A 27,954-nucleotide genomic window follows, 5' to 3' on the forward strand; every position below is an offset into this window, starting at 1 on the left:
ACCTGCAACAGTTCTGTTGAAGTTGTTTTGGCAATTAGCTAGGTTGTCTAAAAACATATATTAAAAAAACAGCAAAATAGTTGACAAAGGGAAAAAATGATAAATATAAAATATATGATTTGATTACAGTTTGTTTTAACCCATGCATTTGTGGTATGGCAGCAGATCTCAGTGTATTAGATAGTGCTATAATACGGTTTTCAGATTAACTGATATTTACTTTGATTCTTTTTCCTGAAATTCCTCTTGAGTTCTCTTTAGTTTGTGTTAATTTTGTTGTAACCAGATATTTGCACACACTTTGGCCTAAAAATTGAATGATGCCTCTTTAATTGTGTTACATTCTGTGTGCAGCTGCCTGGTAACTCCAGTCGAAAGCATTCTACACTAGTCAATAGAGATTAATGTCAGTACCTGCAAATTTTGACTGAAATATTAATTGTGGCGATTAAGGGATGTATTTGGTTGTTGCATTGGGGGAGCTTCTAAGGGGTTTTGTTGGGTTGGGGTGACAGAGGCATCAGGCTATGTTGGTTGCCAGGGTGATGGTATGATGGACAGAAAGGGAAGGCGTGAGGTTGGATCAAGTAGTCAAGGGCTAATATTGGTGTTGAATTGATGAAAGGCAGTGGGATGGAGATATTGAGTGGGATTTATACATTGGAGGGATCTGGATTGTTGATTCGGGGCTTGTGGTGGTGGAAAACTGTCAAATGAGGATCATGATCTGGATGAGTTATAGCAGCACACACAAAACGCTGGGGAAACGCAACAGGTCAGGTAGCATCAATGAAAAGAGTTGAAGTTTCAAACCAAAATCATTCTTCAGGACTGAGAAGGAAGGAGGAAGATGCCAGAATAAAAAAGTTGGTGGGGGGGGGGGAGGGTAAGAGGCGCACTGGAAGGTAATGGGTGAAGAAAGTTGGGTGAGAAAAGAGAAAAAAGAACCTGATAGGAGAGGAGAGTTGACCAAAGAAGCAAGGGAAGGTGGAAGGGATACAGGGGGAAGTAATAGGCAGGTGAGAAGAAGGAAAAGGTCGGAGTGGGGAACACAGGAGGGGAGGGGGTAATTTGTTCATCAGAAGGAGAAATTGATATTTATGCCATCAGGTTGGAAGGTACTCAGATGGATTATAAGGTGTTGCTCCTCAACCCTGAGCGTGGCCTCATCTTGGCACATAGAATTAAAATATTTGGTAACTGGGATGTCCTGGTTGTGCCAGATGGTGCGGAGGTGCTGGATGAAGTGATCCCCCCCCCCCCCCCCCCCCCCAATTTATGACGACTCTCACCAATGTAGAGGAGGCCGTATCGGGAGCACAGGCTACAATAGACAACCCCAGTAGATTCACTGGTGAAGTTTTGCCTCACTTGGAAGGACTGTTTGGGGGTTCTGAATGGAGGGGAGGGAGATTAGTGGGGAGGGACGACTGGACAAAGGAATCGTGGAAAGAGTGATCCTGGCAGAAAGTGAGGGGGAGAGGGGCTAAAGATATATTTCGTGGTAGGATCCCTTTGGAGATGGTGGAAGATAGTGTTTTGTATTTGGAGGCTGATGCGTTGGTAGGTAAGGACAAGAGGGACTCTATTATTATTATTATTAAGGTGGCAGGAATATTGGGTGTGGATATATGGGAAATGAAGGAGATGGTGGAAGTTGCATGAGTTAGAAGTACCCCACAGGTCCCTCGCTCTACAACACAGCCCAAAGGTAGTAACTGCTCACTTCCAACTCATGCAACTTCCAACCTTTGTGATACTGGGTTGAGAACACTATTTTAAAAGGATCAGTTTAATGTACGTTCCAGGTAGGACCCCTTTATTAACCTTGAAATCATTCTAACAAGTGCTTACAAGACCATTCTCTGCATTACTGGCCTCTGGATGAAAACTTTGGAAGAAGCAATCATGTTAGAAGTCTGAACATCTTTCTGGGTTAGTGCATCAGGCACTTGAAGAACTCAGAAAGCGAGCTGCAGACCTAATGCAAATTGCAGGAGTCCTCTAATTTAAGTTTCTGTACTTTATTTCTTTGAAATTGAATTGTGGAATATACAAAAACATGGCATTTTTCTTTGTGGCCAGATGTACAAAATTGTTTTTGGAGGATGTGATCAAATAGAATAATGAGTACAGGGCAGCTACAAGGAGTTTAGCCAGGCCTTTGACAAAGTCCACGTAGTACGTTGGTCTAGTTGGTTAGAATACATGGGATGCAGGATGAGATCATAATCAGAATCACATTCAGATTTATTATCATTGGCTGATATGTCATTAATATTGCTTTTTTTGCAGCTGTAGTATGGTATAAAGAAATAAAATTACTCTAAATGACAAAATATGGGGGAAAAAAGGAAGGATGCTTGTAGACCTTTCAGATATATGATGGTGAAGGGATAGAAGCAGTTCCTGAATTGTTAAGTGTTAGCCTTCTTTCCAATAGTATTAACCAGAAGAGGGCACTTCCCAGATGGTGAGGATCTTTATTGATGTATATACCTTCTTGCGGCACCACCTCTTGAAAACATCCTCTACAAAGGGAAGGGTGATGGAGCTGGCTAAGTCTATAAATCCTCTGCAGCCTCTTGCAGATCCTGTGCATTGCCTTCATACCAGGCTGTAATGCAACCAGTCAGAATGTTCATCTATGGAATTTTGTAATTCCATAGATTCTTTGGTGACATACCAAATCTCCTCAAACTCCGAACATGGTAGAGCACTTTGTTGTGATTGCATTAATATGTTTGGGCCCAGGATAAATCCTCCTCGATGTTGATGCTCAGGAACCTGAAGCTTCTCACCCTTTCCACCACTGACCCTTCACTGAGGACTGGTATGTACTTTCCCAACTTCTCCTTTCTGAAGTCCACAGCCAATTCCTTGTTCTTGTTAATATTGAGTGTGAGGTTGTTGTTGCAACATCACTCAACCAGCCAATCTATCTCACTACTGTGCACCTCCTTATTATTATCTGATATTCTACCAACAACTTGTGGAGTCATCTGTAAATTTATAGATGGCATGTGAGCTGTACTCTGCCACACAGTCACATGTGTAGAAAAGTAGAAGAGTGGGCTTAGCGCATATCCTTGAGGTGTTTCTGTGTTGATTGCTAACTAAGGTGCATAATTGGCTTGGTGGTAGGAGGCCGAGAGCATTGGAGTTTTGTTTTTCAGGTTGGGAACTTGTAAGCAGTTGTGTACCACGAAGACTGGTGCTGGGTTGTCTATTGTTCATCATGTGCATGAGTGATTTAGATAAGAATGTGAATGGCATGGTTAGTAAATTTACAAATGACACCAAAATTGGTGGTATAGTTGAAGTGAAGATGGTCTCACATTATAACTGGATCCGGATCAACTGGGAAAGAGGGCAAGGGAATGGCTGATGGAATTTAACTTATACAAGTGTGGAAGTGAAACTTTTTGGGAAGTTAAAAGCGTTTAGAAATGCACAGTGAATGGTGGAACCCTGAGAGATGCTATGAAGCAGCAGGACTTTAGCAGCAGGTATATAGTACCCTGAAAGTGGCAACACAAGTAGAATGGTGTGGTATGCATGCTTTCATTGGCTAAGACATTGCATACAGGAGTTAGGATGTACACATAAACAAGAGAAAATCTGCATATGCTGACGATCTAAGCAAGACATATGAAATACTGGAGGCACACAGTTGGCCAGGCAGCAACTATGGAAATAAAGTACAATCGAAATGTCCTACTGAAGGGTCTCAGCCCGAAATGTCAACTGTACTTTTTTCTGTAGATGCTGCTTGGCTTTCTGAGTTCCTCCAGCATTTTATGTATGATGTACGCATCTTGGGTTAGGCCGCAGTTGAAACATTGTCTACCATTCTGGTTGCTTCGCTATAAGAAGGACTTGATGAACCAGAGAGGCTGCAGAAAAGATTTATCGGAATCTGGCCAAGGGAAAAGAGTTTGAGTTACAAACAGATTTTGCATAGGCTGAGACTGTTTTCAACAAGTGAACAAGGCTGAAAGGTGTCCTTATAAAAGTTCATATAACTATGGGAGGCAGAGATAGGATTAATATTAACCCAAGGTAGGGGAGTCTAAAATTAGTGGAGAGAAAAGTTTAAGAGACCTGAGAAGCATGTTTTTGACACAGAGTGGTGAGTATTTGGGGTAAATTGTGGCAGGAGGTCATAGAATCAAGTATAATTACAGCATTTAAAAGACATTTAGATATGAAACGTTTCGAGAATTATGGGATTAGCATAGGTTGGCATGGACCAGTTGAGTCAAAAGACTAGTTTCTATTCTGTATAACTCTGAATCCATGAAATCCTTCATCAGTTTATTTGTATATCAGAACAGATCTGGGAGATTTAATTTGGATTTTCCCATCAGCAATGCCAAAAATGTAGTTCTACCAGACCTTGCTGAAGCCGCATTTAGAAAATGTGTTCAGTTTCAGTAATCCTGCAAGAGAAAAGATGCCATTAAGTTTGAAAGAATACAGGAGAGATTTACGAGGGTATTGTCAGAACCTGAGGAACCGAGTTATGGAAGAGATGTTGAGCAGGCTAGAACTTTATCCAGTGGAATGTAGAAAAGTGAAGATGATTTTATGGATGTGTATTAAATCATGAGGGGCATAGATAGATTTTCCTCAGGCTTGGGGAACTGAGAACCAGGTTTGAGGTGAGAAGGGAGGATTTGAACAGGAATACGATCTGGGGGGGGGGGGGGCAACATTTTTACCCAGGCGATGGCCTTAAATGGAATGGTTTTGCCAGAGGGTGTGATTGAGGAAGGTAAATTAATAACATTTGAATGTCGCTTGAGCGATACATCAGCTGGAAAGATTTAGAGGGATATGGACCAAACATAGGCAAATAAGACCAGCTTAGAACGGTGTCCTGGTTGGCATGGGCTAGTTTGGTCGAAGAGGCTCTTTCTGTCCTGTATGGTTCTGTAACTGTAATTTCAGGAGCAGCCATTGCAACTTTATGGCCATAGAATTCAACACAATGAGGTAGCGAGCAAGAAGTAGAAATTAAGCTGGGCTTTGTGGGCCAGGTAACTAGGTCCTTGTGTTGCACGCGGTTGCAGATTGCAAAAGACCATTCAATAATGTAATTTTGTTTCCTGTAAACCTATTAAGTGAAGATGGCAATAAAGAAAATACAAGTTTATGTCATATGGATGTATTTTAATAATCCAAAGAAATGGAAATGAATGGTTAAACACAGCAGCTTTCATATTCGGGGGACCCAAACTTTCAACCCCTGTTCAGGTAAGATTAAAATTAATGACTTTAGGTGGCCAAACATTTATCTCTGTAACACATTCTTGCAGTATTATTATTTATCAATATACTTTTGTGAATTATTGCAAAATTAATTTGATGTGATTGTGACTTCAGTTTTTATTCTGACCCCTGTCATTGATCTACAACATAATATAATTCTGATTGTCAACAACTAACATTATACAGATTGGGACAGAAAATAATAACAAAATAAATATTGCTGTCTATCCCCATCTAAAGTTAAAGTCAAAGCTGCTATTATATTATTCAAATAAATATATAAACTACTTGAAGTAAATATGCCACCCACACACCCCCTGTGAGAATTTTAATGCAGTAGCACAAAAGAAACTGGAGGTCTGTGAACCAGTCCTCATTAGGGAATCGGAGGTGAAGAGGGTTCGTAACTTTAAATTCCTTGGCATTACCATGTCAGAGGAACAGTCTTGAGACCGGTCCATAAGTGACATCACAAAAATGGTACAACAGTGCCTCTGTTTTCTTAGAAGTTGGCATAGATTCAGCATGTCATCTAAAACTTGGAAAAATTTCTATAGATGCACTGTGCAGAGTATCCTGACTGGTTGCATCATGGCCTGGTATGGAAACATCAGTGCCCTTGAGTGGAAAAGCCTACAAAATGTAGAGGATATGGCGCAGTCCGTCATGGGTCCCATCATCCAGGGCAAGCTCTCTTCTTGCTACTGCCATCGGGAATGAGGTACAGGAGCCTTGGGTCCCACACCACCAGGTTCAGGCTACTGAACCAGCAGGAATAACTTCATTCAGTTTATCGCTGAATTTTCATTTTCAAGGACTCTACAACTCATATTCTCAGTTTTATTTATTTACTTTTTATTTTGTATTGTATTTCTTTTTTTATTTTAATTTAATGCCTGCAAGAAAATGAATTTCAGGATGGTATATGGTGACATATAGTATGTACTTTGATAATAAATTTACTTTGAACTTTTGAATATTATATCCTGGTAAATATCACAGATTAAAACATGATCTTCTGCAGTTGGTTATGCTTCTTTCAGCCCTTAGTGCTGTTGTAGTTATCAATTTGTACCATAAACTTGCTGGAGCTGAAAGAAAGAATTGAAAGCAAAATAACATTAATATCATCATTGTAATGCTGTATATTGTTTATTGAGATGAACGTACCATAGAAGCCAACATTAAGATGTCAACCACACTGCGGTCCAAATGACACTCTGGATCGCCATCTATCTGTGTATTGATTCTGTGGTAAATTTATCCTATGCCTACAGGATTATTTATTAAATTCTGATGGCATTTTTACTGGAAAATGCTTAGAAAAATGTCATGCCCTTTACAGAAAGATCTGCATTACTGTACATATTCAAAATTAATTATAATAAACTCAGAACAAATTTCAAATGTTAAACTCAAGAAATAATCATGCAGTCTACTGAACAGTTTTTTAGTTTAAGGCAGTTTGTTACATGTGGGTTTTTTATTACCTGTAGTTGAAATATATGAAGAGTGGAAGTTAATTGCCAGTGAATCTATAGTGAGCGCATTGCACAGTGGGGCATTTATAGCACCATTGATTTGCTTGCTAGTTTACAAAGAGACTCAGACAGTTTTTTGGAATCTTGATTCTGAAAGGATAAGTTTGAATATTGCTGAACATTGGCATGGTTTACATTGTTGACTTATAAGGTGGGCCAACTTATAATAGTGCATGTCCAGAGCAAACGGAAATGAGTAATTTGTATCACAGTATATAACTTGTGCATGACATAGATTGGAAAATAAAATTTTGAATTTACTGAATATTTACTGCCATACTTAAATGTAAACATAGAATTTCTATCTTCCAGTTTTGCTTGGAACAGCAATCTAAATTATTTGACCACTGCTAATAATAATGCAATTAAATAATAGCCTTGTGTAGAAGTCTCTGCACAACGAATCCACAAATAGTTGAATGCTGATTGAAGCTTTTCACCCTTAAGGATTTAAAGAATTGCTGCATGAATTGGCAAACAGATGTTTCCAATTTAATTTGCGAATTATACACAGAGGAACATGTTCTTCAACATTAGTTTTCACTTGCAATGGATTTTAATAGGTAAATGTAGGAAAACAGTAGTATCTTTATATTTAACTGGGAAACAGATGCTTGTATATTTTGAATATGAGATGAAACCGCTCTATAGTTAAAATGTGTGTTACTTTAGTCAGAGTGACTATTGTCAGTTCCAATTACTTGGGCCTTGGAAAAACATTGTGACCTTTAGTTTTAATTTTAGCAACACGAAACAGTAAGTCATATCATAAAATCCCCCAAGTTAAAGACATCTGAAAAATAAAAGGACCAATGTGATTGTCTACTGCTAGGCCACTGTCCCCAGCATTGAGAACCTATTTCTGTCGGAGAGGAGCATCGGACATTTGTTTGTATGCCCAATACCAGACTTCAGAAACAGATACTCTAATTTGATTTCGTTGTTGAAGGAAGTTACCAAGTAGATAGAATCAGATTCAAGAAGATCTTCAAGGGTTCCTTGAAGGAAATCTCCCACTAATACCTTAGGAACTCTGGCCAATGCCCACTCAAAGTAGATTGATACTGAGAACTGTGAGGTCACGCATTGGAAGACTTGTGGAAGTAGGAAGCTCATAATGTACCCACCCACCTTCTGGATATCTTCTGCCCCATCTACCATTAACCATTTTCCCCGGGATCAATAAAGTATGACTATGACTATCTACATGGACGTTACCTCAAAACCCACAAAACTGGAGCGGAAACAAGGAATTTTTGATCTTGAAGCACTGCCTAAATGGAGTATAGTTTGTTAATAACAGCCATATTTGGAAGATAACAATATTGAGAATATTCTTTTGATATTTGCCCTGCCTGGTCCCTTACCCCTCTCTCCCCCCTCTCTCCACTTCATCCTTACCCGTCCACTGGGTAATCAAAACAACCCTAGAGGTCCAGGTTGGCTCTTAGTAACAGGGCAACTGATTTTTATACCTATTGGTAACAGGGCCGACATCATCATTGGCCTCACAAACTAGAACTCAGTTCCATGGGGATAATTCCTGTTGGTCTCTGGTCAAAGGGTTGCTTCTTAACTTGTACCTTATTTTTTTTACTTTACATTAGTTTGTGACCACAAATCCAGTGACTTAGCAATTTTTATCTAACACATTCTATTCACTGGATCTAACTTGTCTCTGCTAAATGTTTGCCAAAATCTAGCAATATAATTATTTAAGCATAGATTTGTCATTCCAGATGTTTAGCTATGATTACTTTGAAGGGTCTTGTTTTTTTCAGTGGTGCTTGACTATATTTGCTTAATAACTTGTGGCACAATTCTAGTTCCTTTCTACGTTACCTTTGTCAAAGAGTTATTGACAGGTTGTAAAGCTACAGGTTTCCCCCGCCATCCGAAGGTAGAGCGTTCCTATGAAACGGTTCATAAGCCGAAATGTCGTAAAGCGAAGAAGCAATTACCATTTATTTATATGGGAAAATTTTGTGAGCGTTCGCAAACCCAAAAATAACCTACCAAATCATGCCAAATAACACATAAAACCTAAAATAACAGTAACATAGTAAAAGCAGGAATGATATGATAAATGCACAGCCTATATAAAGTAGAAATACTTTTCCACAATCATTACTGCACTGTTCTCCGTAGTGAAAATCTCACGCAAGCGCCGTCGGCAAAAACGGCGCAAGGGCTCTCCAATAACCTTTAAGCTATGAAGCTGCCAAATCATACCAAATAACATGTAAAAATACACAGCCTATATAAAGTAGAAATAATGTATGTACAGTGTAGTATCACTTACCGGAATTGGTTCAGCACCGAGCACACTGAGTCGTCGCAGGTTGGATGGTGCAGTGGCCCCTGCTTCCAGGCCGCCGACCGATACCGAACCGCGAAGCATGCAGGGGTGCAGCGGTAGTCAGGAGGCACACAGCACATCTTTAAGAAAACAGCCGAAATAAACATGCTAATTAATTAGGTGCTGCCCGGCATGGAAATGTTGGCCCAGGTCAGTGCCGATTTCCGATTGCGTCGTCTGTGATCTGGGCCGACAATTATGTGTGGGGCGGCACCTAATTAATTAGCTTGTTTATTTTGTTTTTTTTCTTAAAGGCGTGCTGTGCGCCTCCCGGCTACTGCTGCATTCTCCGCAAATGGGTACAGTATCTGTCCGCGGCCTGGGTGTTGGGGTGGTGGGACACTGGGGTGTCATCTCGTCATCTGTTTCCATTAGGGCACGCAGCCCATCTTCTCCTATGACTGCCCGTCTCGATGTCGAAGGTCAAGGTTCGTCGTCTGCTGCGGCTGATGTGGAAGGCTTGCTTGACTGCTGAGCCTCGCGCATTTTTCTAACATACAGTTCTTTGTAAGGACTCAAACCGTCTTGTAAATATCCTCTAAACCTACGTACCCTTTCAAAATTAAAGTCGTACTTTATCATTGCAGTGAAAATCTCACGTAGTTGCTTCACGTTCAGTTCCTGGACGACTTCACTTTAGCAACTACATTCGGTTTCGATTGTTATGCTTTCTTCTTTCAATTGCATCAGCTCTTCATCTATCAGTTCTTAGTCATGGGATGCCAAAACCTCTTCAACATCATCTTCGTCAACTTCCACAAGCCAAACTCACTTTGTCCTTACTTCGTTCACCACTATTGAAACGCTTAATTATGTCTAGTTTTACGCTAAGTGTAACACCCTTACGAGCTCATTCAGGCTTTTCCGATACCATAGAACTCATCTTGCAAACGGCTGCTTGCAGGCATGTGTTAAATCAATGCCGTTCTGAATCCGGGGGAGAGCGGCTGCTCAGGGTGCGCACTGCTTTTTTTTCATAACAGTGAAAACACCTTCTGAAAACGAAAACAGGGTACTAATATAGGTCTTTCATAACAGTGAGGCTTCGTAAAGCGAACGTTCGAAAAGCAGGGGACACCTGTACTTGTTTTTGTTATAAGTGATTAGGGCAAGATGCCCAGTAGAAAAGAAAATTACTAATTGGAAAATAAGAGATTGGTCTGGTGTTGGTTGAACAGGTGATAAAGCCAAAGGCTATCTCAGATAACATCATAAATATTTAATAGTTAAATACCCAGTACCTCAAATGAACAATGATTTTTAGTCAAAAGACCTAGGTCCTTCAATGCTGTTCTTGATGCCTTGTCAAAACAATGGAAACCTGCTGGAAGGATTGCTTATGGTGTAATGAGGTCGAAGGAGTCTTTTGGGATAGAATGCTTTCTTTGGTACATTGACAAAACATGGTAAGTGTCAAAGGGGACCAGCCAAATTTCTGTAGTCTCCTGAGGAAGTAGAGACATTGTGAGCTTTCTTGGCTGTGGTACCAACAGGATCGGTTGTTGGTACCGTTCAGTCTGAGGAACTTGAAGCTCTCAGTTCTCTTGATCTCAGCACCATAGATGTAAACAAGAGCATGTGTGTCACCCGCCTCCCTGAAGTCCATGACCAGCTCATGGCATCATGTAACTAGGCTTTCTATCTTTCCTGTACTCCAGCTCTCTATGATAGTACCATCTGTAAACTTGTCGATGGAGTTGGAGCTGAATCTGGTTATACAGTTGTTAGTGTATAGGGAGTGGAGTAGGGGACTGAGGTTATGGCCTTTTTGGGCAGACGTGTTGAGAACAATCACAGTGGGGGTGTTGCTACCTATCCTTGAGTCACTTCATCTAATTTTTTTGTGTGTATTTACTCTTCAATAACAACAATTCAATGCACCTTTCAGTTTATAGGGCAATAGTTCCTATTATTCAATACTCTTCGGAATGATGTGGCTTCTTCAGTCAATTAGCAAGATTGAGTAACACGTCATTATGTGAAATCTTGGTAAAGATATCTGAAAGTGAACACGAGAAAATCTGCAGATGCTGGAAATTCAAGCAACACACACAAAATGCTGGTGGAACGCAGCAGGCCAAGCAACATCTATAGGGAGAAGCACAGTCGACATTTCGGGCCGAGGCCCTTCGTCAGGACTAACTGGAAAAAGAGATAGTAACAGATTTGAGAGGGGGAGGGGGAGATCCGAAATGATAGGAGAAGATAGGAGGGGGAGGAAAGATGCTAAGAGCTGGAAAATTGTCAATCCATGGCCTCCTCTACTGTCAAGATGAAGCCACACTCAGGTTTGAGGAACAACAGCTTATATTCCGTCTAGGTAACCTCCAACCTGATGGCATGAACATTGATTTCTCTAACTTCCATTAATGCCCCTCCTGCACTTCTTACCCTAACCCTTATTTATTTTTATTCCCCTCCCCCTTTTTTTCTTCTCTCCCTGTCCCTCTCACAATCACGCCTTGCCTGCTCTCTATCTTCCTTTGGGCTCCCCTCCCCCTTTCTTTCTCCCTAGGCCTCCTGTCCCATGATCCTCCCCCTTCTTCAACTCTGTATCCCTTTTGCCAATCAACTTTCCAGCTCTTAGCTTCTTTCCTCCCCTTCCTGTCTTCTATCATTTCGGATCGTCCCCTTCCCCTCCCACTTTCAAATCTCTTACTATCTCTTCTTTCAGTTAGTCCTGACGAAGGGTCTCTGCCCGAAACGTTGACTGTACTTCTTCCTATAGATGCTGCCTGGCCTGCTGTGTTCCACCAGCATTTTGTGTGTGTTGCTCAAAGATATCTGAAAGTGTTATTGGTTGGATTTGGAGAGCAGTGGATCATGAGCAGGTTATGCACTATCTTCTGCCTATCCTATCAATAGCTTCCAATATAATAAGTAGCCCTAATGCATGTAATTGTTCTTAAATCACAGTGGCAAACACAAGCTATTTTTAGAGGGTGCTTCTACAGTGCTCAAAAGATTGTCATCCAGTTCATCAGAAAACATATTTGACATGACCATTGCTTGAAAATATTGGTTATTAAGTAAGGTCTAGAATTGCCTTCTGCTCTGTCCAATTCAGGGCAACCCTGCTTGCAAACCCAATGTCTTCATATGTCAGCTGATTCAAACTTGACCAGTAAACTTTCAAGTTCAAGTTTATTGTTATTTCTATTGTATACATGTATATTGCCAAACGAAACACATTCCTCTAGACCATAGTGCACAACTCAATACATTAAACTCACACACAACACAGTACATATAACTCACACACAACACACATAGTAACATTTTTACAAATAAATTAACAAATAATAAGGTGCATTTACAACACAAGTTAAAAAAATAAATAGTATAACGCCACTGACACTTCATTCGTGTTGAGACCTGAGTGGTGGCAGGATAGGTATAGAAGTAAGAAAATTAGGGTATTATCAAAAACCAGAGATTTAAAACCTGATAATGGGATATGAAATTGAACAAGATTTGAAAATAAGGATATACTGTAATGTGAACAGTGGTTGTTTAAACCATGGAATTGTAGCTTGTGTAAGAGGAATTCATGGAACTGTTTTTGAAGAGTTCTTGAGCAACATCCAGTGATGAATGGGGTTAGAAAATTAAACCTCTAAGGAGGATACACCTTGAATATCTGCACCCCAACAGAGATGTAGCTTAGAATACAGTGAGAAGGATAAGACTGAAATTATCGTAGCCACCTTCACCCAAAGCCACAGAATGAAAAACTTCACATGGATGTTGCCCAGACTGGAGCGCTTCAGTTAAAAGGAGAAATGGGGCATACAAGGCTGAGGAGTAACCTTATGTAGAGGTGTATACAATTATGAGGGAACTCAGTAGAATAGAAAGTTATGGTCTTTTTCCCAAGGTAGTGAAGTCTACAACTAGAGTGCATAGGTTTAAAGTGAAAGGGGAAAGATTTAAAGGAGATTTGAGGGTTAAGTTCTTCACACAGAGGCTGGTGGATTTTTGGAATGAGCTACAGGACAACGTGGCAGAGCCAGGTAGAACTACAATGTTAAAAAAAAACATTTTAGACAGGTAGGTGGAGAGGAAAGGTTTAGAGGGATATAGGCCAAAAGCAGACAAATGGGATTAGCTTAGATAGATATTTTGGTTGGTATGGATCACTTGGGCCAAAGGGCTTGTTTCTATGTGTATAATTGTATTAATCTCTCTATGAATGATTCATATTGGCCTCCATCCAAGATGACCCAAACAATGGAAGCAATGTTTTGGCCAATACAGTTTACTTCATATGACATAAGGTCAGAAGTGGGCATTTTTACAGAAGTGTTTATAGTTTCATTTATAGTTCCTCAGGTAATGAAGTGGGCTGTACCAACATGCAGTAAGATCTAGACAAAATGCAAGTTTGGATTTGTTCAGTGAACATTGTACCAGGCAGTGACAATCTCCAGCAACAGAGTCTGATAGTCTTCACTTGAAACTCAGTCCTTCACTCTCAGGAACTGTAAAAGGGGAGTCACCATTAAGTATAAATGTAGTTGGACTAGCCCCAAGTGGATTGGAGGCCAGATATTCTGCAACTTCCTTTGCTTTCTGACTTCCCAGAGCCTCTTTACCATTAACAGTGTTCATGTCAGGACTGTGCTAGGACATATTCTCTAGTTGCCTGGATGAATCCAGTTACTGTTCTAAAGATGCTCAGCCCAATTCAAAGAATAGCTTCCACTCCATCTAAAATGTCAAATGTTTATTCCCTTCCTCCTTCAGGCACTATACGTTGATTCCATACCATGTATAAATCACACTGATGCAGTTTATAAAAAATCTACAGCTTCACATCCCAAAAGTGTGGCCTCAACAGGTGCACAGGAATAGCACCATCTTCCATTTCTCTTCCAATTTACACGCCATCCTACCTTGGACATCTGTTGCCATCAAGGAGATAATTTTCTGCATTGTTTTCAAGGTCTGTTGGTGATGCCCAAATGAGAATTGTGTTTCCAAAATAAAATGAAGGTGATAGTGTGTTGTTCTTGTGCAACCATATTGTTGTTGGCTTCATGATGGAAGTCTGGAGATCTAGATCTGGTAGCATGGAAAGTTGGGGACCAGGTGTATTTCTCCCAATTATGGATGAGTGGCAGCGGATGGTAATCAAGATGGGAAAAATAAGAAATAAAGACAAGCCCATTAGCTGCCACTGATTTGATGCACAAAGGAACATATGAGAGGTGGAAAATCTGGAGACTTGAGATAAAACACAAGGCGTATGATGGGAAGAAGAAGCGTTTTAGGTAATCACCAGTATCCATGAACTTGTAATGCAGTCTATAGAAAACTTATAAGTGGGCCTGAAAAACAACATCTGGAAAGGAAATATCGGAAATAGAGGGAAAATGGACACCTGCCTATATTGTAGTGAATTGTGTGGCTTTTGCAGAACTGTATAAATTTATGGTACTTAAAGAGTCCATTCAGCCATTTTGACCATGCCAGTTTTAGCTTGCTAAACTTTAGTGTTCCCTTGTGGGCAAATGGGAGTCTGACTTTTGAAGGACAAACTGCATTCTGTATTGAGCAAACACAAGTTTGTTGATCTCCTAAATGGGACTTGCATTCTGTTATCTTCATTACCAAAGAATTAGTTTTGTTTTACATTCAATGGTGAACAAACCAAGAGAAGACTTGTCTGTAGGAATTTATTAGATTTGCTATTTGTTTGGTATTAGAAGTTCTGGCCTTTTTAAACTCTTTAGCTCCTGCTGGGTTTCCAAGTTTGGACGTAAATAACTAACCTAGCCTCTAGCTACTGCTAGAATGAAATTACTGACCTGGAAAACTCATTTTGTTTGATTCAACGAAAAGGGCAAATAAGCTTGGCTGCTCAGACTTCCTTGAGGAGTTAAAGGAGTTGAGGAGTTATGCAGTTAAATTTTGCTGAAATGGAGGCTGAAGTTTCCTTAACTCGGCAAATGCACTCATATATGTATATCCTGACTCCACAAAGCTTGGCAAGAAATGCAGAATCTTCTATGTGGTTATTGACTGAACGTTTTCTCACTTCTTTGTTTCATGTGGTGTTAGGAGTTGCTACATCTTTATTGAAGGAACGGGTGTTCCATTGGCTCACAGACTGCATTTTGTATTTTTGCCCCTTGGTTGCAGGTGCCCTTTGAGAATGCTTTTCACAGAAGTTAACTGTTACTTTTCAGTTATGCCTTCTATGAGGTAGGAATTTGGGCATTACTGTTATTAATCAAAAATGACAATCTCAAACAGTTATCATTAATAAAGATGGCTTCTGAATAACAGAGCTCTATTTTGCTTGACAATAATTTCTCTGTGGACAATTTGTTACAAATGGTAGGGCAGTGCACGTCACACTTTGTGTTGTGGATATAGCTTTTTGTTGTTGCTTTCCCTGATCCAAGCAAAATCTCACTTCCTGGAACTTGATTCAAGCCAAAATCTTCAGTACAGATTTTGGAGTGAACTCAGTATTGATGAAACACAGGTTATCTAGTCGAATTTGTTGATGAAAATGCATGAATGTTACTAAAGTAATAACTTTGCACTGTTTTGTCATTTAAATTTATTTGTCCTTGGAATGTGAAAATTTGTGCAGACAACCTGATGGTGATGGGTTTTATCCCTAACTTATCTTTGTGACACTGGTGCTGTAATTGTTTATGGCAAAAACAAAATACAAGAAGGCAGTATGATGCACACGCCAGAATTATATGTGGCCGAGTGATGATGGAGTTTTCTTCTTAGTGGTTGTGAAGCAAAATTACGGCAAACATAATAAGAAGCGACTTTGATGTCTAATGTTTTTCTAATGTTTTTATATCCTGTCGGCCAAATTTGATGTCAGTGGTGGAGTTTGTAAGTATTTGCTCAGTGGAAGAGATGACAGGTGGTGGTAACCTGAATATTGATGAGATTTCTTTAGAGTTAATACTTTTAGTATTTTCAAGGTTGCTGAGTGAATGATCCTCCTTTACAGTATAACATGCACCTGACAAATACTATGGGAGCGTTGATGGGCTGGGAGTGAAGCCATTACTGTAATTCACATAGTCTTTGACATATCTTTATAGTAAAATGTAGACCATTTAATGATATGGTCTTTGAAGTTACCAAGTATATTGACATTGGTATTGTATTAAGGTCACAACTTATTTTCTAAATGCTAATTGTCAGGAGGAATGCCTTCAAAAGTTGAAAGCGAGGAAGCATTGTTCGAGTGATACACACAAAAATGTTGGACGAACTCAGCATGCAAGGCTGCACCTAGAAAAAGAGTACAGTCAACGTTTCGGGCTGAAACCTATGAAATGATTATTCATTGCTTTCTCTACTTCTTGAAATAAAAATATTTAGTTCACCATGGTGACTCTTCCTCAGCTACCTGCTAAGTGCTGCTACTAGCCCCTCTCTGAGGCTAAACCAGACTGTTCTTAACCTCAATATCCTATCTGACCATGAGCTGAACTTCCAATCTAGTGTCCTTTTCAACAGCAGGTTTATCTTTTTCCACCTTGAATATGTCTCCCAGCTTTGTACTTCTCTGCTCCTGAAACAGTCATTTATGTTTTTGTTACCTGCAATTTCAAATATTCCCATGTCTTCTCAATTGGTTGCACACCTTCAACACTCTGTAAAATTATCCTGGCCCCAAACCCTTTAGTCGATGTCCTAAAGTTTGCTAACAATATTGGTTTCTACTTTTGCAGCACCTAAGATTTTAATTTTTCAGCCCTCAGTAGACCAGTACATCAAACAAATCCACCTCTCCTCCACTGACTCTCTCTGAACTTCCCAGTGCCTTGGGAAAGCAACCACCATGATCCAGGACTTCTCCCACCATGATCCAGGACTTTCTGATATCCTTCTTAAGTGTTCTCTTGCATTTCTTACACTCCTGAAGTATAAGAAATGCTGCTATGCACCTCCTTCTTTTTCTTAACGAGGGCCTCAACATCTCTCAAAAAACAAGGTTCCCTAAACTTGTTATCCATGCCTTTTATTCTGATATGAGCATACAAACTCTGTGCTCTCAAAATTTTGCTTTTGAAGGCCTCCCCTGTACCAAGTATACCTTTGCCAGAAAGCAACCTATCCCAATCCACACTTGCCAGATTCTTTCTGATACCAACAAAATAGGCTTTTCTCAAACTCAGAGTATCAACCTGAAGAGCAAGTCTATCCTTTCCCATAATTACCTTGAAACCCATGGCATTATGATCACTAGATGCAAAGTGTTCCCTTACCAAACCTTTGTCATCTGTCCAGTCTCATTACCTCATAGGAGATAGAATATCGTACTCTCTCTCCTTGAGAATTCTGTATACTGATTAAGGAAATGTTTGTGAACACATTTGACAAACTGTTTACAGTTTGGGAGTCTCATTGATACCAATGTGGACCACAGCTTCTGGCTGCTCACCCTCCCACTTAAGTATGCTGTGAACTTCATCTGAGTTGTCCTTAACCCTGGCACTCGAGGGGCACCAAGCCATCTGGGAATCTTGTTCTCATCCACAGAACCTGCTTTCTATTCCCCTAACCAATGAATCTCCTATCACTGCAGCTTGCCTATCGTTACCCCCCCCCACCCCCATTTCCCTTCTGAGCCACACAGACCCAGAGACTTGCTCATTGTAGCTTCTCCCTGGTAGGTCATTTCCCCCAAAAGCATCCAAAGCGGTATACTTATTATTGAGGGAAACGGACACAGGGGTTCTCTGTGCTGGCTGCCTATTCCCTTTCTATCTCTTGACAGTCATCCAGGTACCAGCCTCCTGTTACTTAGGTGTTATTACCTCTCTATAGCTCCTATCTATCACACCACACCCCCCACCCCCTAAAGTTCCCACATCTCACACAAGGAACCTATCACAAGCTCTGCTCACAACACGCTGGAGGAACTCAGCAGGTCGGGCAGCATCCGTGGAAACGTTGACTGATCGTTTCCATGGATGCTGCCCGACCTGCTGAGTTCCTCCAGCGTGTTGTGAGTGTTGCTTTGACCCCAGCATCTGCAGAGTATTTTGTGTTTACATATCACTAGCTCTGGACCCATTCTCAGTGCACTCTGTACTAACCGAAAAAAAACTTAGCGTAAACTTACTTCGAACCTGCGTGATGCTTGTCCAAGCAGATGACTGGAGAGGCCAGTCGATGCTCGAAAAGTTCAAAGGTTTCAAAGCTATATTTAATGTCAGAGAAATGTTTACAATATACATCCTGAAATGCTTTTTCTTCGCAAACATCCACGAAAACGGAGGAGTGCCCCTAAAGAATGAATGACAGTTAAATGTTAGGACCCCAAAGTCCCCTCCCAGTTCCCCTTCCTCCCACACATAAGTGACAGCAAGCAACAATCCCTCTCCCCCACTGGCAAAAACAAGCATTGGCACCCACCACAGAGCACTCAAGCGTGCAGCAAAAGCAACAGCAAAGATGTAGACTTGCAGTACCCCAAAGACCTGGTATTCAACATACCACAGTCCTTTCTCTCTCTCCCTAATAATGGAGAAAGAGATGTCTCCGTTTCACAGCGAGAGGGGAGACATAGCAAACAAGTCGCTGGTTTACAATGTTAAAAGTGTGTTGCATCGCTTTTTCCGAGCTCTGTGCCCAAAGATTTCAGGTCTCTGGGCACATAGCCAAAGATCTTCCAGCTTCCATGACACACTGGTCCAGGACACCGACCTTTGATCCATCCGTCTCCAGAGTCCCAAGATCCTAGGCCTCCAAAGGCGAGCCGAACTCTTAGGCCGCGCCCTTGGCATATTGCATAACAACCAGTTGTGACACTCCAAGAGCGGGTTCCATTCCCGCAAATGGCAGCCACGTTGATTTGCGGGTCGCTGGCCAGCCTCTGCTGCAATTATTCTTTCTGCCTCGTGTGTCACTGCATCCTTATGGGAGGAGGAGGGCCATTCAGCCCCATCTTGGGCAGTATGTTCCCATGTGTCTGGGTTGATGCCATAAGCTTTTAGTTACGTTTTCAGGGTGTCTTTAGAGCATTTCCTTTGGCCTTCACGGGAGTGCTTTCTTTCTGTAGTTCACTGTAAAGTAGTCTCTTAGGCAGCTGATAGTATGGCAAATGAGCTACATGACCTGCACAGTGTATCTGGGACCGCATTAGGATGGTGCAGATACTGGGCATGCCCACCTTGGTAAGTACCTCAGTGTCAGGGATTCTGTCTTGCCATGTACTGTTGAGGGGCTTTCTGAGATAGACTTTGTGGAAATGGTTCCGTTTCCTGGTGTGCCATTGGTACCCTGTCCACGTTTTACAGCTGTAATGCAGTGTGGGAAATACTATGGCCCTATACACCTTCAGCTTCATCTGTGGACTTGTACTTCTTCTGTTCCATATGTTGCAAAGGCTATATTTGCTTTGGCGACCCTGGCACTTACTTTATCATTGGTGACTATGTTCTGGGACAGTATGCTGCCAAGAAACATGAACCTGTTCACTGGGTTTAGTCTTTGTCCGTTTATTGTGATGTTCGGGTCAATGTATGAATTCCCTGCAAATGGCTGATTTATTATTTCAGTCTTCTTGGTGTTGATGGTAAGCTGAAGCTGGTACATGGATCAGAACACTTGTTGACACAGTGCTGCATATCATCTTTTGAGCCGACATTCAGGGCACAGTAAGAAAGAAGTTTCTAATGATGTCTGCCATAACCTTAGTTTTTGCTTGGAGCCTCCTGAGATTGAGTAGTTTCCTATCAATGCAGAATTTGATGCTGATACCTACCTTGCTGTCTCTGAAGGCATTGTTCAATGTGGCAGAAAACACAAGACTGAATAACATTGGCACCAAGATGCCGCCCTGCTTGATCAAATTTGAAACGGGGAAGGGCTCGGATGTCTCACCATTGTCCTGAACTCTAGCTTGCATGCCATCATGGAGTTGCTGTATCATGGTGATGAATTTCCTTGGGCATCTGTACTTCGCCATGATCTTCCACAGACCTTCTCTGCTAAGTGTTGAAGGCCTTAGTGAGATTGACTGCAGGAGAACAGGTCAGCATTTATCTTTCGATAATTCACTTGCAACTGCCTTGCAGCAAGCGCTGTATTAATTGTCCTATGCTCTCTTCGGAATCCACACTGGTTCTGGTAGGAGCCCCCGGCCAAGGTGTGATGTGAGATTGTTGAGAAGAAGCCTGACAAAGGTCTTGCTTGCAATAGCAAGGATATTCCCTGATAGTTGTCGCAGGACTGTGGGTGTCCTTATCACTTATGCAGGTGGATGATGGATGCATCTTTAAATTCCTGTCGAATTGTCTCTTGCTGCCACAGACACTGGAAGAGCTGATGGATTTTTTTTTTTCTGTTAGCACTACACCACCTTCCTTGTCAGCCTCAGCTGGTATTGCAACTGATCTAGGAACTTTGCTGCTGGAGAGCCGATGTATCGCCTCTGGGTCTTGGCAAAGGTCAGTGGAACATCCAGTGCTTCATTGACAGGTACTTTGGGCAGGCAATTGATGGCTTCATCATTTGTAGTGAAGGATTTTAGAACTCAGCCCACCTATGGAGGATTTTCTCTTTGCCCATGAACAGCGTGTTCCCATTAGCACTCAGGAGAGAGGATGATCCTCCTGACTTGGGTCCATAAACTTCTTTTAGTGTAGCGTATGTTCTTTAAATCATACCTACCTGCATCTGCCTGGATCTCCTCAGCGTTATTGCTCAGCCAGAAATCATGCATCTGGCGCAGTTTGTGTTGTATGGTCCATGTATGTTATTGAAGGCATCCTTCTTTGAGATGGGCTTATGGTCGCTGAGGAAAGCTTGTGGAGATGTGGTTTCTCATCCAGCAGTCGTTTGATATAAACACAGTTTTCATCAATCCAGCCCATGTGGTTTTTGGTAGCAGGCCTCAGAATCTCTGTAACGATGTTGGAAATCAGTCTTCAAAGGCTTGAACAAGCAGTTTCTATTCTGATTATCTAGAGGGGTGGAGTTTCATTGGTCTTCTAGGGTGTCAACAAAAAATTGTGTTCTGTCACTGCCTTTCTGTTTGGAGACATTCAACTGTCTTGGGGCTTTCTTTCCTCGTGGACCTCTTCTGGGCTGGATATGAATGTTCAGTTTAGAAACGACGAGAGTGATCTGTCCAGCATTCAGTGCCACACATGGAGTTTTGTCACCCTTACATCCTGCCTGTGTCTCTTCCTGACGAAGACGCAGTCAATTAAATGTAAGTGCTTAGAGCATGGATATATCCACAAAGTTCTGTTATGGGCGGGAAGATGGAAGACAGTGATCAACAATTCATGTTGGGCGCTTGTCTGAAGTAGTGGAAGACTTCTTGTTGCAGTGGCCAATGCAGTATTTCCCAATGACCCCACCCTACTAGATGTGGTGTGACCCTACTCTTGCACTGTTATGAGATTCTTGAATAGACCTCTCATATGTTATAGATGAACTCATGATCTCCCAGTCAACCCCATTGTAGCCCTTGCACTTTATTTGTTTACCTGCACTGCACTTTTCTCTATACTGCTATAGTATATTTTGTACTTTGTATTTTGCTGTTTTTTACTACCTGAATGTACTAATGTACAGCATGATCTTTTCTGGATGGCATGAAAGTGCAAGTTTTTCCACTGTAATTCAATACATGTGACAATAATGAGCCAATGTTAACAATGTTTGTTTAGGGCCCAGAGCCATTTCCCATGTTCTTTCTACTTCTCTTTAGCCTCACAGTCCTCGCAGCTTTGTTTTCACCCATTTCTGGTCATTTGCATAACCTCAGTTTTAACCATTGTTGTGGTTTGAAACTTTTGAAAATAATTCAAAAATGCCTTTCTTAAAATCTGTTCTCCAATCAAGCTTTTGGTCACTTGTCATATCTCTTCATATAATTGTCAGATTTTGCCTAGGCCATCTCTTAACTACATTTTTCTGCTTTTTCAAAGGCACAATTTAAATTTAAGTTCTCGTATTTGATGTGGTTCTGCAAAACTGCTGCATAGCGCTTCTTCGAGGTGCTCTCCATTCAAGCATGGATGAGCCCTCAGCAGCCCCAATTGTTCATGGCTGCAGTTAACTATTGCTATGAGGCTGGTAGCTGCCACCTGTGACACTAATCTACTTTGCACTGCAGATTAAGGTCATTCTGACCAGCTGGCAGGACACTTTTTAATGAGGTTTTGCACTGGGCTGCAAATGGTCTCTTGGATGAAGTTTCATACTGGTTTGGTTTGACATGCTTGGATAACTTAGTTATGCTGTCATTTCTCACACTTGGTGCACACCTGAAAATGATTCAATTAAGATGTAAAAATCTAGCATAATTGCAGTTACTTGACAAGTTTTACAGGGTAAAAGTAGTATAATTGAAATTTATATACAAGGCTTTATATACTGCATCTATATGTCAACTCTACAAAGGCTCTGATAACATTGGATTGTCATTAGTCCTGCCATATTCCTGTTATCAGTAATTAGGTAAGCATATCATTATACATGCATGTTTTGTCGCCAGAATAGGTACAGTAATCATTGACTTGTTTTGGAAATGCATTTGTTTTGACTAATTGCACATGTCATGGGTAATTAAGTTGCAAACAAAAATTGTATTATCTTAATGCTTGGGAAAAACTATATGGTGACTAATCATTATTGCAGGAGTAATGGGGCTTAAATGAGGGTTTTGTGTCAACCATAGCTCAGTTCAGTGTGTTCCCTCTGTCAAAAACTTATACTTTCAAGGCCATATAATAGTTGAGGAGTTATTTTCTTTCTTTCTCTCCCACTCTCCCACTCTCCCTCACTCCCTCACTCCCTCACACTTACACTAATATCTCAGATTCTAGGATTCTGTTGCACTTTTTTGAGGAAATGTGGTGCTACTATCCTGGGTGTCCAAGCCTAATATGTTTATGTTTGGATATTTATTTTAGAGATACAGCAAGGAACAGGCCCTACTGACCCAATGACCCGCACTGCCTAGCAACTCGCCTACTCAACACTATCTTAATCACAGGACAATTTACAATGCAATAACCAGTTAACCTACTATCTGGTATGGCTGTAGACCTTAGTAGGAAACTGGAGCACCCAGAGGAATCTCACGTGGTTCAAGGGGAAGCAAAAACTCCTTACAGATGGCACGGGAATTGAACTCTCAACTGCAGAACGCCTCGAGCTGTGATAATGTTGCGCTGTCCGCTACGCTGTCATGGCATCCCCAATTACTACCTTATTCAACGTCACCAAAGCAAATAACTTGGCTAATACCACTTCGAGATTTAATTACTTTTTAAAATATTTTTTGCATTGACATCTATAATCTGCTAGTATCCGTAACTGAAGTCAGTTGTCACAATGGTCCGAGTAGGTAATCTTTTCATTTGCAGTGGTGGTTAGACCACTGCAATGTGGTTCAAAGTCTTGCCACTTTATCTGTATATAAACAGATAAATAAGAATGTACACAGACATGCTATAGTGTGAGTATGTAATATGTTTCATTACAAATGTTAAATGCTAACATCCTTTGTTGCTGGTTTCCTCATAAGGATATTGAGAAAGCATTCAAAAGCCCACAAGCTCTATGCTGCTGTGCTTGCAAAAGCTTATTCTAGAGGATTACTACTTTTTAATGACCTTAATCCACTTAAAGTGCTTTTTACATTCTGTTGAATTCTGGATTCTGTTAGTAATAATGGTTTACAATTGCAGGGGATCATATGTCTTTCTAAATTAGCCAAATATTTTAATCTAAAATAGGCTCGTGTGGTATATTTATTAAATTTACTAAAAGTGCCTGCAAAATGATTTGATCATTGCCAATAAAGGTCAAACAATGCTGCTGTTAAAATCACCAGGGAGCATATAGGGCTAGTATTTTCAACAGCCGTGGAAGATAGATAGTTTGGGGATTTATTGCGCTTAGGCATGTAAGATTTTTTGTCTTGATTGGTGGTTATATTAAATAGAAGTATCTATTTGATATTTAAAATGAAGGCTAAAGATTATCCTTGGAAGTAATTTAACATTTCATGGCCTTACCACTTTAACCAATTTTCATGTGCTTTGAGAATTTGGTTACTAGCCAAAACTTTGTGGTCACATCCTTAACTGATGTCATTTGGAAGAGGGCTGAACAGAATTAAGACTTTTTTTTCTGAGGGACGGAGAACTGAAAGTTATGGCTTCAGGAACATCTGTTGGCATTGAGATCTAGTTCCTGTGCACAATCATCTGTAGAAAATACAGGTGGGGTAAAACAATTTAAGCATTTTTGTATTAACATGAAAATCATTTTCAACCCACTAACAAACTACTTGGGATGACATGATTGTGGATAAAATGCTTAGAAGCTGAGTACCTCACCATGGAATTTCATTTATTATTTGATGGAGTTCATTTCTTCATTTGCTTATGCTGACATGTAGTTATGTTTCTAATGTAATAAAGCATCATGTTCTAAAAATAATTTGCCCTTATTCTTCCACAATTTGGAATTAAACCTTTTATTTTCCTTTCTCTGCAGATGGTGATGATGACCCACAAGTATCATGGGTGGCTTCATCTCCCTCCAGTAAAGATGTTGCGTCACCTTCTCAGATGTTAGGAGAGGGCTGTGATCTTGGCCTTGTGGATGAAGAAGGAGGGACTGGTTTGCCTTATCCATGCCAATTTTGTGACAAATCTTTCAGCCGTTTAAGTTATCTTAAGAGGCATGAGCAAATCCACAGTGACAAACTTCCGTTCAAGTGCACATTTTGCAGCCGTTTATTCAAACATAAACGAAGCCGTGACCGTCACATCAAACTTCACACTGGAGACAAAAAGTACCACTGTCATGAGTGTGAGGCAGCTTTTTCTCGCAGTGATCATCTCAAGATCCACTTGAAAACTCACAGCTCAAGTAAGCCATTCAAATGTACAATTTGCAAGCGTGGGTTTTCTTCTACTAGTTCATTACAAAGTCACATGCAGGCCCATAAGAAGAACAAAGATCATGTTGCTAAGCTCGAGAAGGAGATGAAGAAGGAAGATGTTGTCTGTGATTATTGCGATGAGACATTTAATCAAGCTGAAGACTTAGAAAAACATATGGCAACTAATCATCCACAGATTTGTGAGAAAGCAGAGTTGCAGTGCATCCATTGCCCTGAAGTATTTGCTGAAGAAAATGCATTAATCAGTCACATTGACCTAGCCCACGGGAATAAGAAACATAAATGCCCAATGTGCCCGGAACAGTTTACTACGGTAGAAGAGGTCTATTGCCACTTGGATAGCCATAGGCAACCAGATTCCAGTAATCATAGCATAAGTCCTGATCCTGCTACAGGAAGTGCTGCTTCAATGAGTAGCACAACTCCTGATTCTAGTGCTTCAGTAGAACGTGGTTCCACACCTGATTCGACTCTAAAGCCATCCAGAAGTCAGAGAAAATCTTCAGGATCTTTGGAAAGAGAAGGAAGGCAAAACTCTTGGTCACCAAAAGTCACCTATAGCTGTCCGTATTGTTCTAAGCGTGATTTTAGTAGTTTGGCTGTCCTAGAAATTCATTTAAAAACCATTCACTCGGATAAACCTCAACAAAGTCATACATGCCAGTTCTGCCTTGATTCCCTTCCCACTTTGTATAACTTAAATGAGCATGTCCGGAAAGTACACAAAAATAATGTTTTTCCAGTAATGCAGTTTACCAGCGCATCTACATTTCACTGCAACTATTGTCCAGAGATGTTTGCAGAGCTAAATAGTTTGCAGGAACATATACGAATTTCACATTGTGTCCCAAACACACTTTCTCAAGATGGAAACCATACTTTCTTCTGTTCTCATTGCTCACTGGGATTCCTGACAGAATCTTCACTTACAGAACACATTCAGCAAGCTCACTGTAACGTAGGAAATCCAAAGCTAGAGTCACCTGTATTACAGGCAACACAATCCTTCATGGAAGTTTACTCTTGTCCTTATTGTACCAATTCACCCATTTTTGGCACCATCCTTAAGCTCACAAAACATATCAAGGAAAACCATAAGAACATTCCATTAGCAAACAGTGGCCGAAAATCAAAGTCAGAGCAAAGTCCTGTTTCTTCTGATGCAGAGGTATCTTCTCCTAAAAGGCAGAGGTTGTCAGCAAGTGTACCTTCCCTATCAAATGGCGAATATCCATGCAACCAATGTGACCTTAAGTTCTCCTCATTTGAAAGTTTCCAAAGCCATTTGAAGTCACATTTGGAAATTCTTCTAAGGAAGCAGTCATGTCCTCAATGCAAGGAGGATTTTGATTCTCAGGAGAGTCTTTTACAACATCTTACCATACACTACATGACAACATCAACTCATTATGTCTGTGAGAGCTGTGACAAGCAGTTTTCCTCAGTGGATGATCTGCAGAAGCACTTGCTGGATATGCACACTTTTGTGCTGTACCACTGCACATTGTGCCAAGAAGTGTTTGATTCCAAGGTTTCCATACAAGTGCATTTGGCTGTGAAGCACAGTAATGAAAAGAAAATGTATCGCTGCACAGCCTGTAATTGGGATTTTCGAAAGGAGGCAGATCTTCAGCTTCATGTCAAGCACAGCCATCTGGGCAATCCAGCTAAAGGTCGCAAATGCATATTCTGTGGTGATACATTCAGTACTGAAGTAGAACTACAATGCCATATCACAACACACAGCAAAAAATACAACTGTAAATTTTGCAGTAAGGCCTTCCATGCCATTATTTTATTAGAAAAGCACTTAAGAGAGAAACATTGTGTGTTTGACAACAATAACCAAAATGGTACCGCAAATGGCATTGCACCATGCAATAAGAGAGTGGATACTGACTTGCAGAACATACTGATGAAGAACCAGGAAGCTCTAAACAGCCATGAAGCTAGTGAAGATGATATTGATGCCTCAGAGCCTATGTATGGCTGTGATATCTGTGGTGCGGCATATACTATGGAGGTGCTTCTTCAGAATCATAGGTTGAGAGACCATAATATTCGACCTGGAGAAGATGATTGTTCACGGAAAAAGGCTGAATTCATAACCGGAAGCCATAAATGCAACATCTGTGCAAGGACTTTTTTTTCAGAGAGTGGTCTCCGAGAGCACATGCAGACCCATCGAGGACCTGCAAAACACTACATGTGTCCCATTTGTGGTGAGAGATTCCCTTCACTTCTAACACTGACTGAGCACAAGGTCACCCACAGCAAAAGTCTTGATACAGGAACTTGCAGAATTTGCAAAATGCCACTGCAGAGTGAGGAGGAATTTATTGAGCATTGTCAGATGCATCCAGACCTGAGAAACTCTCTAACGGGTTTCCGTTGTGTAGTTTGCATGCAGACAGTTACGTCTACTCTTGAGCTGAAAATTCATGGAACATTCCATATGCAGAAACTGTCAGGAAACTCTGCATCATCATCTCCAAGTAACCAGAGTCATCAGAGGCTCTACAAGTGTGCTTTATGCCTGAAGGAGTTTAGAAGCAAACAGGACTTGGTGAAACTTGACATCAATGGTTTGCCATATGGCTTGTGTGCAGGTTGCATGAACAGAAGTACAAATGGCCAGTCTGCAAATGTAATTCAGCAGGAAACCAATGAAAGAACCAGTGCCAACCTTCGGTGTCCTGATTGTGCAGTTAAGTTTGAAACTGTGGAAGATCTGGAGAGTCATATCCAGATAGACCATAGGGAAATGACACCAGAGACAAGTAGCCAGAAAAAGTCATCCCAGGCATCACCTGCTCCCAGGGTAAGAAAATTAAATGTATTTGTACAATCGGCAT

General features: G+C 40.8%; 1 protein-coding gene across 11 annotated transcripts in view; it reads left to right on the plus strand.

The window, feature by feature from the left end:
- Positions 1–27,954, plus strand: part of znf423 (zinc finger protein 423) — a 403,580-nt gene that overhangs the window by 174,581 nt on the left and 201,045 nt on the right. For all 11 annotated transcript variants that reach the window (XM_072279610.1, XM_072279606.1, XM_072279608.1 and 8 more), the window contains one exon: positions 24,688–27,920. In XM_072279610.1, coding sequence (XP_072135711.1) covers positions 24,688–27,920 — 3,233 coding nt within the window. The remainder of the gene's footprint in view (positions 1–24,687; positions 27,921–27,954) is intronic.

Source organism: Mobula birostris, chromosome 15, assembly GCF_030028105.1.
Source record: "Mobula birostris isolate sMobBir1 chromosome 15, sMobBir1.hap1, whole genome shotgun sequence".
Classification (NCBI taxonomy): Eukaryota; Metazoa; Chordata; class Chondrichthyes; order Myliobatiformes; family Myliobatidae; genus Mobula; species Mobula birostris.